Source organism: Sarcophilus harrisii, chromosome 4 (genome assembly GCF_902635505.1).
Source record: "Sarcophilus harrisii chromosome 4, mSarHar1.11, whole genome shotgun sequence".
Lineage (NCBI taxonomy): Eukaryota > Metazoa > Chordata > Mammalia > Dasyuromorphia > Dasyuridae > Sarcophilus > Sarcophilus harrisii.
In genome coordinates this window covers 139,736,722-139,749,435 of record NC_045429.1, presented here as the reverse complement: position 1 = coordinate 139,749,435, position 12,714 = coordinate 139,736,722, and the positions used below count along the sequence as shown (strand labels likewise).

The window sequence follows — 12,714 nt, the reverse complement described above, 5'->3', positions numbered from 1 at the left end:
CTGTTAAGTTTTCAGTTCTTCCAAGGTGGTATGATTGAAGAAGAGGAATTTATTCCTCTCCTCTCCTGTGGTTTGGTCTGTGAATGATTACAAGTACTCTTTTCTGCTCTAGAACTGTGAAGTAGGGACCTGCTCCACTGTGACCACTTGCTCTGTGACTCAGAACTACAATCAGATCCAAGCACAGGGAAATCAACAGAGTCCTGCCTCAGTGCTAACAACAACAAAAAAATTCCTGTAATTTCCCTCTGACCAATTGTTTGACCCCTTTACCATCAGTGGGCTGAGAGTTCTGGAAATATCAGCAGCAGTTATTGATAAAGCCTGCTCCTGGTTTGTTAAGGCTAGGACTGAGCTAGCATGGCTTATGCTGGACTGTATTACACTCTAATCCAGGTGTGACAGAACTTTCCTGCTAATATTCTGTGGTGTTTGTGGAATGAAAGATCTGGAAACCACCATTACTGCCACTAATCTAATTGCCCCAAAGTCTGTTCCCGATTTGCTGATTTGCAGGTCTGCACTGGCAAAGGCAGGCACTGAACTGTGTTCCACTTTTTCTTTGGTATAACAAATCTTTCCTGCTGACTTTATAAATTGTCCTGGGCTAGAAACTTGTGTCAATCGGAAAATTGCTCCACACCATCCTTTTGTGGGTTCTGATACCTAGGATTTGTTCAGTCATCATTTAAATGTATTTGGAGGGTTTAGGGGGAAGCTTCAGGCCAAGTTCCTGCCTTACTTGGCCATCTTGGCTCAACTTCCCTTCAGTGTCTTTTCGATAGGAATTATGAAGTTACATGTGTCTACTTTCTCTCCCATTTAAAAATAAGATAGTGCCCCTTTTAATTTTTTTTTTCATATTTTGCAAATTATTCAAAAGCAATTTGGTATGGTGGAGAGAACATTGAACCAAGAGTCAAAAGACTTTTGTTCTCATCCCAACACTACCAGTAACTTTTGGTATGGACATTGAACAAGTTTTAAAATCTCTCAGTTTCCTCATTTGTAAAATGAAAGGGGTTGGACAAGATAATCTTTCAGAATGAGCTCTAAAATTTGGTGATGGGTCTACGCATTATAGGCACTGCCATGCACTTGATCCTTTAGCTAGAAAATGAAATATTATAAAAAGATGTGCATTGGTATTCGACTCCTAAATTCTTAAAGTATTGTGGGATCAGATTAGATATGATCTAAAACTGTAAAACATGGCTGTGCATAGTAAACATTTTGCATTTTCTAGATTTACAAAATATTTATAAATAGTAAGATATTAAGATTTACCAAACATTTTCCCCACATCTCTCTTTATAGGTTTTTTGTTTTTGTTTTTTTAAACCACATAAATATCATCATTCAAATATCCTAGAAAAGTTGAAGGTTGGATCAGTATCTTTTTAGGAATATATGAAATGAGTCACAGCCTGTAGATGGTGCTCTCATACCATTTAGAACCATAGACTTTTTTTGTTTTGTTTTGTTTTGTTTTGTTTTAAGATTCAGTTTTTGGGAAACCATAATATCCTTTACTTTATTTCAGTGTTGTAGACCTCTATTTAAATTAAAAATTTTAGTTCCTACATCTCCAATAATAATTTTCTACAATTCCATAATTTTCATTTTAAAAATTAACTGGTAAAACATCTTTAATTGATTTCCACTTAGAAAAAATTTTAAGTATTCTCCCTTTTTAAGTGTTTTTGTTATCATTTTAGTTATATAGTGAAATTTTCCTATATTTTTTCTTCGTCCTTCCCATGATATACCTATCAATGAAAACCCTGTGACTATAACGATAACATTTATTTAGTGCTTCAAGGTTTGTGAACTACTTTATAAATATGATCTCATTTGATTCTCTCAAAAACCTTTGGAGGTAAGAGAGTGTTAACCGTCTTTACAGATGAGAAAAATGAGGCACACAGAGTTTAAATTACTTGTCTGTGGTCAAATATTAAGTGTTTGAGATTAGTTTGAAATTGTAGTTTTCTTGACTCCAAGTTCAGTGCTCAGTCTATTACACTATCTATCTATCCCAATGAATCAAATACAATCCAGTATGGATTATCATAAATAAAACTGCTTCACTGTATAGTGGGGGATGAAAAATAATGCCATCTACAAATCTTCCCATCCAAATGAAAATTGTTTTGATCTCCAGTTTATAATAATAAGGTTAAAAAAACAACAACTATTTCCTGGAATTAAGCCATCACAGGAACTCTGGTTTAAGTCAGAGCTGTCAGCTGGGAAACAAATTTCCAGAATTAGGAAATTTAATTCATTCAATTTTTCATGTAAATGGATTAGAAAATATGATTAGGAATGACAAAATATTCCTTTGCTACTCCAAGCTGTCTTAGAATGGATCAAACAGATATGCTAAAATCTTAAAAGAAGACGAGGGAGATTCAGTCATTCTTCCATTAGATAACTTCAAAAAAAAAAATAAACACACACACAAAGAATAATCACAGGAAATAAAAACTAAGGGTTGATTGATCAGTTTGCTTAGATGTCCAGAGTTGTTTAACTGAATTTTTGACTCCCTTACGTGCTGCTTTCATAATGTGCATATTTCATAAATAGAAATGAGATTATTATAAAATCCCCTTTCCATTTTTTCTTTGTAAATTTCTAAGCCATAGTGATTGATTTTGAATTGTTTGGAGGATAAAAAAAATAATCTACATTCTTTACTAGGAAATCTATTCTGATGCAAAATATTTGGGAAAGAAACTGGGGAAAAAAGTAGGTGATGAAGTAATAATTCTAGGGGTTGAAGGGAGCTTAGAAATCATTTAGTCTGCTAAATGATTGAGTCACAAGTTATTGTCTTAGGAACTCACAGCTAGTTAGTGGAAGAGAGAGGATTCAAATTCTAGGCTTTTGGCTCCAACTCCCATTTCCTTCCCAGGAATCCATCTGATATCCCATTTCCAGAGAACCTCTCTATTAGAGAGGCATCTCATTCGTTTCTTTTTTGTTTCTTTTGAAGTTCAGTGGTAAAACATTAGGACTTAGAGTTGTACATGTACATTTAAATATATATATACATATACATATATATGTATGTATATATATATATAATTCACTAAGTTATTATTCAGAAAATATCAATAAGTGTGTATTACAATAATAAATGAAAACTTAACAGATGAAATAAAATATCCCTACAACAAAATGAGACCTGAAAAATAAAGGTAAAATAATTTATTTCAAAGAAATGAAACTTCAGAAACTTAATATCCTAAAACAGTATTCTTTAGGGGATAATCAGTAACCCTTGAATATCCAAATTATCCTGAAGCTATTTTGAAATTCTCATTATAGTTCACAAATCTCAATAAACAGAATATTGTAGTAATAGGAATGAAATGCAAATAACTAAAGCATGAACAATACTGTTTTCCTGTTAGAATAAGGATAAGCTATAATACACAGTTAACATTTTATAAATGGGATGCATGTCTTTTCACATGAAATTATACAGACATAGACACAGAGTTTCCAAACAATTGCATTAGTTTGATTCACGGGATGATCTTATTTCCAATTCCTTTGAAATGTTTTTTTTAGGAAAAACCTCTCTTGTGAAACATTGCTTCATGACCAGCAAAATCCACTTAAATTTTCATTATCTTATTCACATTCATTAAAGAAAAAAAAAAACATAATTTCCTACTAAGCATGGGCCTAGTAGTTACTTAAATAAGTTGAGTTTTCCCCTTGAACTTACTCAACATAATATAAATCATTCATAATAAGAACATTGAGTGTTCTTCATGGATTACATAGGATCTTCTACCTCATAAAGCACGAAAATCATCTATTCATCTCCGGGGAAATAACAATGGTGACGTCTATCACAGATAGCTATGTGATTGCTTGGTCCCATGTGTAAGCCCTATAAAAAGGAGCGTGTTTGAAATGCTGGTCAGAGTATAGTGAGGAGACGAGGAGTCAGACTCAGGAGTTAGGAAGAACAGCAGTCCTTGTAGCCAAGCTTACGATCGACTTCAGTGAATAGGTGAAGTCCTGTGGCTCTACAGGAATTCACTGCACAAAAATATTCTGAACATTTACCAGCATCTTTGAGAGAGGAGCACACCTCATCACATGTCAGGGTAAGTAGAAACTCTACTTGTCTTTATCGTTTCCCTGGAATTTCCCACAGGTTATACAGAATTTTTTCTCTCTCTAGCAATAAGTTTTCTGGTTTTTTCTTCTTTTTCTTTACATGAATAACAAAACCAAGTTCCTCAGATAATAATATGAAATGAGAAAGCTTATTTTGGATTATATATTTTTGTTCACTCTATTAATTTGTAAATATTTTATCCTGCTTTTTTCTTCATTCATACTATTGTATGATTTCTCTTGCTTTCAGGCTGACTCCTTTCTGTCTATAAGTGAACTTTCCTTAATCAGTGGTTGTGACAAGATTTTAACTTGTGTCTTGTTCAAGCACTGAAGTTTTCATTTTATAATCAATTGCCTCATTATGATTGTAATTAAGCCTTCACATTTTGTTATTTCTCTTCTAGAAGAATTAAAAATCCTCCTTTCCTTTCTAGAAATTTGCAGAAATATATTAAGAGAATGAATATAAATATTTCCTCTATGTTTAAAGATAATATACTCTTCAATGAGAACTTGGCTTTTATTTTATTTTATATTGTTTAAAATGTTTGACTGCAGAGCAAAGGAAGAGAGTTGTGAGTAATTATGTTTCAACAATTCTGTTTATATGTCTCTCTATAACTTTCTCATCCTACTAGATAATTAAAATAAGAAATGGATGAGAGCTCAATTACTCACTGATCCCCTTCTTTGAAACTCATTGCTTTAGTTAGAAAATTATTTCAGTTTAACTGCTTATTTATACCTATGTTCAAAAAAAGGGGGGGAGGGAATTAATGTGCCTTGGATTCATATATGTTTCTTTGAAAAAACCAGCATATAGTATATAATTGTGTGAAATGCATATGTAGTGTGTTGCATGTAGCTGGAGGCTAATTTATATTCAAAATGATGGAAGGAAATGACAGAAATTCTATAGGCTGAATCTATAATTATGATACAATTTTATTTCTTTAGATACAATGACAGTCACTTGTTTTGAACTTGGCAAAAATTTAGTATTTCTCGACATGATATTCTTAGTTATTTTTAGATGATATCTATGGTACCTGAAGGTGATTTAAATTGCTCTCTCTCTCTCTCTCTCTCTCTCTCTCTCTCTCTCTCTCTCTCTTTCTCTCTTTCTCTCTTTCTCTCTCTCTCTTTTTAACTAATTTCAGATCCAAAAAGATGGAAGCCAGAAATAACTCCCAGCTCCTGGTATCACTGATGCTTCTTAGTGTCTTTTGCTCACAAACACTGGCATTACCTCTTGAAATATATTCTACCCTGAGGTAAGCTGTCTTTTAACTTAAAAAGTTACTAACTCTCTCCCAATTTTCCCAAGTTAGATGAGAGGCCATATCTTGCTGACTACTTAAAATTAGAGCTATTTGAAAATGAAACTTTTATTTGTTGATCTTTAATGATGTGATGTACTTGCTCATTGATGTTCCCAGTCAATTATAGACTATAATATAAGTAATTATAAAGGTGCCTGGAATTCACTCTTCTAACATAAAGTAAAGCAGTAGGATGAAGGCCATAGGTAGCTAAAAGCACATCTCCAAAAAGGCTTCTCTTCTTTTTTTTCATTGTTGAGGTCTCAGTAGTACAATTAAAAAAAAAAAAAACTATCATTAACTTGGTGCACTTTTTCATGTAACATCAATTACCTGGGCTGGATATTTTCATTTCAGTTGCTTTCTTTTGAAACGCATTAGATAAAGATTTCAGGAAATATCACAGATATCAATATTCTTGTTGTCATTTTAAATTTTTCTCTTGTAGCACTTTGGTCATGTTCTGATATCTATTACAGGTAAAGCAAATAAGATTATTTTGAATATATAGATAAAGTGACATACCTCTAAATCATAGATATTGACAGAATTAATTCAATATGATGTCTTTTAAAAAGCAAATCATATATAAAACAAACCATTTGTGATATGATTTGATTTTTATTCATAAATATTTAGCTATTTTATCCTCTGTGATGAATGCCACATTTCATAGCTTTAAAAAAAACTTCCTGTACAAATTGAATGGAGGTCAAGCAAAAGGTATATTTTTCAGGTTTTTGTGTAAAGTAACTTTATGCTAAATCTTTAAAAGGAAAAGAAAAAAATTCTTAGTCTGAATCTTCCCTTCTTTATCATTCTCTTAGCCCTTCCTTATTCCTCATTTCCTACACATAAGACTTTTATCCAACTGAGTAAAAATTGCACTTTTGTCAAAAGTTCTCAACCTCTAAGGTAACCCATCAAAACTAGCTCCTGTATATCTCTGAAAGCTGTCCAGAAAGCAATAAGTTCTAAGGCAGAACACTGGCAGCACCAACAGAGTACTCTGGAGTGTAATTTATTGGTAGTTATTCACCTTCTTGGCCCAGGTTGCAATCCTGAACAAAGTTACTTGTTGAGGGATACATTTCTATGTAAGGTGCTGCATCATTGCACATTTTAAGAATTTTGGGAAGAACTTGAGGATTTTGCTTTGAATAAGCTAATGTAATTAAATAAGATCATATAATTTTATTATCTGATTTTTCAAACTAACATTCCAAATTCCATTCTAAGAAACATAGTTGTTTTTTTTAATTTGGAATTAAAGATGTTCCTTTTTCATATAATATCTTCTCCATCTGTTTATTTCATAATGGTACCCTCCCTGGAGTAAAAGTACTCTCATTCACAAATATAGACAACAACTACCTGCCAAATGCAATGATTCCCAGAAACAACACTGGAGATTATTTATTTTCACATGAATGCTAAGAGATGATATCTCATTTCATGCTACTACATTATTTCAGAAAATACATAAGTAGCCAAAGATATCTAGAATAACAAATGCTAAGCCTATATTTCCCAGTGAAGTTTAGGAAACTAGCTATAAGAAGAGTTCCTCTCTAGTTCTTCTCATTTTTATGCAGGTTTAAATTCAAGTAAATGGAATAATAAACTCATGGTTTCTGTGAGAAAACTTTTGTTAGACATACACCAAATTTTCAACAAATACTATTCCACAGAGGGCAAAGTTACCTTATCCAAAAAGTTACTATTCTGCCTTCAAGAAGTCACATATGAAATTGCTTTAAGTCCTAGTTTTGGAAAGTACAATAGTAGAATCTTACTGCATTGATCCATTTATAAATGTCTATTGCAGCAAACATATTGTTGTCTTGTAATGGGAAATCTAATAATCATTTCCTTGAATTTGTATATGTAAAGAATGTCTTTCTTAAGGAGAAAAAAAGTGTATTCATATACTTAACTTATTCTTCCTTATATTCTTATTACATCCATAATATGAATACACTCAATCTATTTGTATATCATTGTGCATATAAATATATCAGTATTACATATTTTTTTCTAAATATGTATATATAATGGTATTTTTATATATACACACATGCACAAACACACATGCATATATATAAATTATGGTTTGTATAGGCAAGATGAGATATAGCTGGAAAAAGGAGAAAAACTGGTGAACTTAAAGTTAGGAGACTAGTTTTCCTTTTCTGCATAAAACAAGCCATTCTCATCTTTTGTATTATTTTTTCACACTCTTCCCTACATTTCCCTTTTCTTTTAGTGATACTAATTCTTGACTTCCTTTCTGTTGTTTTTTATTTTACCCCATGATAGAAATAGATCCTTCAGAACTTATTTGATATTTTTAAATTTGTACAATCTCTATTACATATGTCATAGGATAGTAAAGAATTGTTTGTATTTTTTATCTGTTCTCTATCAACAGAGAATTATTTTTAAGATAAATTTGTAAGCAAGCTTTGAATGGTCTTTAGTGTTTCTAGAGATGTTTTGTCATATGATAGTTTATAGTAAACACATGATATAATCCTTTCCAACAGGCAGGGCAATGATGTGCTCTTTGATGGCCCTAATGAACCTGACCAAAATCTAGTTTTATTAAAATTAGAAAATGATCGTCTGAGGAGTGCATTGCCTGCAAATGGCTTGTCTTCTTTGGATGTTCTCAGAGCCTTGAACAGGTGAGTTCATTCACATTCTGTTCTGTTATCTGAGATTTTAGACAGGGTTCTGGACCTGAAGTCAGGAAGACCAAAATCAAATTTAGATTCAGAAATTCACTAGCTTTATAAATCTAGGTAGATCACAATGTCTGAGTTTCCTCTCTATAAACATATAATGTTGTTATTGTTGTTGTTGTTTAGTCATGTCATACTATAAATAGGATTTTCTTGATAAATATTCTGGAGTGGTTTGCCATTTTCTTCTCCAGGGTTCCCATTTTATAGCTGAGAAAATTGAGGCAAACAGGTTAAGAGATTTGACCAGGGTCACATAGCTAGTAAGTGTTTGATGCTGGGATGGAACTCAGATCCTTCTGCTTTTAGTCTCCTGAACTCTATCTCCTGAACCACCTAATTCCCAGGCTGGTTGAAAGGATAATAGGAGTTCACATTTGTAAACTGCTTTGCAAACAATAAAATCTTGTATAAATGACAGCTATTGTTATTATCATTATTATCAGCACTATTATTTTTACATTAAGATGCTATATATACACTATGGAAGGCCATTCCTGTACTAAGCTTGTAGTACTGTGTGTACCATAAAATTGGCCAATCTACCTCACTGAAGTTGATTCATATGTTATTTCTAAATTTCCTACAAGTATAAGTTTGTTGGATACATTATGACAAGTCAGGTTGATCAAATCTGTCAATAGCACCCAGTGCTACTATACTCATTCATGTTTTATTCTGTGCTCTTCACTAAGAACATTAAATGTTCAAGGGCTACATCAAAGCTGCTGTCAGTGTATCCAAGAGATCCTAGCCGTATTCAAAGAACTTTAAAAAACTAAAGGTAGACTAAAATTTGAACTTGCTGTCTGAAAAAGTGGTGAGTTCCCTGTCACTAGAAATATTTGTATTTGAATGACCACCCATTTGTTGAGAATGATAGAGCAGCAGATTCTTTACTCAGATTGGTATAGAATGTCTATTTTCATTACACTGTTCTATGGTTATAAATGCATTTTGTTCCATTTGCCTTAACACAATGAATAAATTAAATTGTCAACCAATAAGAACTAAAAACAATGAATGCAGTTGGTTGTAAGAATTTACTTGATTATGTATGATATCTTCAAAATAAAAGAGAAAGTGTGGTTATAGTTTTAACTATAGGTAGGTTTCTTTTATTTTCCAATTTATTTTAAAATTCTAATTGGATATATTGGAACTTTAACAGAAGTCATTGTCATAAAATTTGGATAAAGATCATTTTGTATTTAAGGTGATTAGAATAAGAATTGTAGCTTAAAGCACTAAAATAATTAGTTAAAAATTTATTCCAAATAAATTTTCTCATGGTGTTGAAAGACAATACTCATTTTCTATTATCTTTTGCAAATATAAATATTTTCAACTTTAAATGACGTTTTCCCCCATTTTAGAAAAAGCAAGTATGTTGATGGGGTATTCACAAATGAATTTAACAAACACCTGGAGGAACATGTTGCTAGACAATTCATAAGACACATCTTATTGAAGAAAGAGTTGGGCAAGCTCTTTGTTTCACCAATTTCATTTTAATCTACTAGTCATGAATTTATATTTCATTTTGTGCAACAAATGGATATTATTTTAATGTTTTGGCCTATTTATATTCATACATTATTGCTTTATTGATATGTTTGCCAAAACTTTAAAATCTGATGTGTTTCCTTTCCTTCTTTATCCGTAGCAACATTCGTAACCTAGAAAAACGTCACTCTGATTCAGTCTTCACTGACAGTTATACCCAATTCCTGAGGAGGGAGGCATTAAGAAAATATTTTGAAAATGCTTTTAATGGAAAGAGAAGGTAAAAGAAAAAAAATCTGTCTACTAACCTACTTACCTACCTACCTATCTGTATATTTAATTATGTATCTAAATGGGTATAAATGGAAAAAGTACAAAAGCCAAGACTTTATCTTGTGTGTACTGGTTCCAGTGTAAGGTACTAACCCCCCAAAAAAGCATCTTCTCATGATGATTCATTGTTTTCATCTCTAGTTAAAACTCTAAATGTACTCAGGAGGTGGCTCACATAGATTCCCAAAAAGGTTTTCCCAAATATTGGTAAAGAGGCCCCCAATCTTCAGTAAAAGAAGTAGTGATTATCTAAGTTTTAAAATGAATTTTACTCCCTCTGATCTATCACAGTGAAGAAAATCCCCCTGCTTCAACATCTTGAAAGTGATACTCTAGAAGTAGAGCTGATGCATTGCTTCCTAATGGTAAGTAACTAAATATTAATCATCCTGCTCTAGGGATAATTACTTTACTCTAAGTCTACTGTGAGATTACACAGTGGAGGGAGGAGAATTTGAGCTAAAATCCAGCCTCAGACACTTACTAGTTGTGTGACCTTCAGGAGGTCACTTAATTTTTATTTGCCTTAGTTGCCTCAACTAAAATGGGGATGGCATTATTGACCTCCAGGGTTGTAAGGGACAGATAAATTATATATATATATATATAATTTATCTGTTGATTATATATATATATATATATAATTTATCTGTCCCATATATATATATATATAAAATTTCACTTTATTTTAGTGGACCACATTAGTTCTTACAGTTCTGCTTTCTATTGAAGTAGAACCCAAACCAATAATGAGCTTAGAATAACTCATTTTGATTTCTTACCATTACTTGTGTTAAGAGTTAAGAACAAGCAGTCTGATACTTTCAATAGTGTCCTGATTTCTTTTATCTATCCAATTTCACTTCCCCCTCTTCCCCAAAATCACTTTTCACTTGTGCTGAGATGTAGAATAGAAATTGAATTTTCTTTTGAAAACCAAATCATGATTTATTTTTTCTTAATCCAAGGTCCATCTTTAAATTTTTTCTCTGATCTTCTTAATATATGTGAATTTTCTGAGGCAGAATATTTAATGATTCATTGTGGGGAAGAAGCCAATGTTTAATAACATATCTTCTAGATTCTGGACTTCTAATACTTCATTTCTTTTTTTAAGGATCACTTTCTTTGAAAAGTAGACCTCTCTCTGAGCTAGCATGATTACCTCAAGATTATTTTGATTAACCTTGAGATCTTTATTATAAGAATAAAACTGAAATTTTTAAATGAGGTTTGTTCTTAAAATTGTTTTTTTTTTATTTTTCAGAATTCTTTAAAGAAATCTATGATGAACAAATTGAATATTTTTTGAGTTCTATGAAAATCTATCAAAGAATATCTTCAATATCAAAACCAAAACAAATATATGTTGTAGTGAAAGTTGTGCTTTATTTGTTTCTCATGTAATAAAAGTGATGTAACCCTGTAAATATCATTTTAGAGATCTTTATCTAAATCTTATCTTCAAATTATAAAAGCCCCATTGCTTCATATGCTATGTATTCTTTATTTAAATAAATGCATTGAAAAAAAGGAAGTGCACACTGGGATTCAATACTCCATTGTCCCTGACTTTTTAGAAGGATGGCTAAAAAATATATAAAGAAGGAACTGTGTTGTGATGGTTAACTTATAGACCATTCATAATTCATGAGTGCAACTAAAATTATTCCATCCAAAAAGAAAACTAATATATTCCCTCATGTTCATGGAACCTTTTTAAAATTCCAACTCTAAAATGCAACCTTCATTAGAACATCATTAGAAACTATCCACACTTGGCTTTATAATTTCCAAAACATGAATATGCATTGGAAAAGATTCATTTTTGATTTGGGAGCTTAACTCTATGTAGCTCTGGGGTATGTAATTCTCACTCTATTCTGTGTTTGTGAAGATGTGCAATGATATTGAGATAGATGTGTTGCTTTATAGGAGCAAAGTTTTTTCCATCAACACTCAGTATAGGTCATCAATGACATCAGCAGCTTTATAAAGAAGGTAGATCCAGAGATAAAAATATTTTTTTCCAAAATGAATGTAACTAACAAAATGAAGACAATAAAGACATTTGATTTTCACTGCAAATATCTTTTATGTGTTTGATTTAATGGATCGATTTAGTTGTGACTCTCCAATTTCTTGATACCATGCACTGCCAATTATGAAAAGCACATTCAGAAAAATGTAAATATTTAGAGACCTGACTAAAAAGTAATGACTTAGATTTGTACTTACATGAAAAAAGCAGATTGAAACAAAAGTCTATATTTTGGGCTAATTCAAGTGTAGCCACCATAACAATACACAATGATTCAAAAGTATAAGCTATGTCACAAATACCAGATTCTACCACTGAATGGGTAGCTTCACCATCAATGGTGAATTGTAATTTTTATATCCTTTGCTTGTATTGGATCTGACTATGGCCAACCCATGAATGTCTACTACTGAGCACCAATTGTGTGCAAGGCATCATGCTATAGGATACAAAAAGAAGGTTGAAATGCCTTTAATGCCTTTAAGTAACACCTAGTTGTGACTCTAACTAATATTACATAAAATGATAATGAGTCCCTAAGTAAACTTACGAGAAGCTCCAGGAGTGAGGGAGACTGTGCAGAAGAAATTAAGATTTGAATTGGACTTTAAAATTACAGATA

At 31.9% G+C, this 12,714-nt stretch overlaps 1 protein-coding gene across 1 annotated transcript; it reads left to right on the top strand.

The window, feature by feature from the left end:
* Positions 1 to 3,955: 3,955 nt before the first annotated feature.
* On the top strand, positions 3,956 to 12,132 carry VIP (vasoactive intestinal peptide). Its single transcript, XM_031968503.1, has 6 exons — positions 3,956 to 4,130; positions 5,307 to 5,420; positions 8,015 to 8,155; positions 9,879 to 9,998; positions 10,343 to 10,416; positions 11,319 to 12,132. Exons 1-5 carry the CDS (start codon positions 4,123 to 4,125, stop codon positions 10,371 to 10,373), a joined length of 414 nt encoding a protein of 137 aa, XP_031824363.1. The 5' UTR covers positions 3,956 to 4,122; the 3' UTR covers positions 10,374 to 10,416; positions 11,319 to 12,132.
* The last annotated feature ends 582 nt before the right edge of the window (positions 12,133 to 12,714 follow it).

Coding starts and splice junctions, on each gene's coding strand:
- VIP (XM_031968503.1), top strand. Junction 8,156..9,878: donor GTTCTCAGAGCCTTGAACAG/GTGAGTTCATTC, acceptor CTTTATCCGTAG/CAACATTCGTAACCTAGAAA. Junction 9,999..10,342: donor GCTTTTAATGGAAAGAGAAG/GTAAAAGAAAAA, acceptor GATCTATCACAG/TGAAGAAAATCCCCCTGCTT.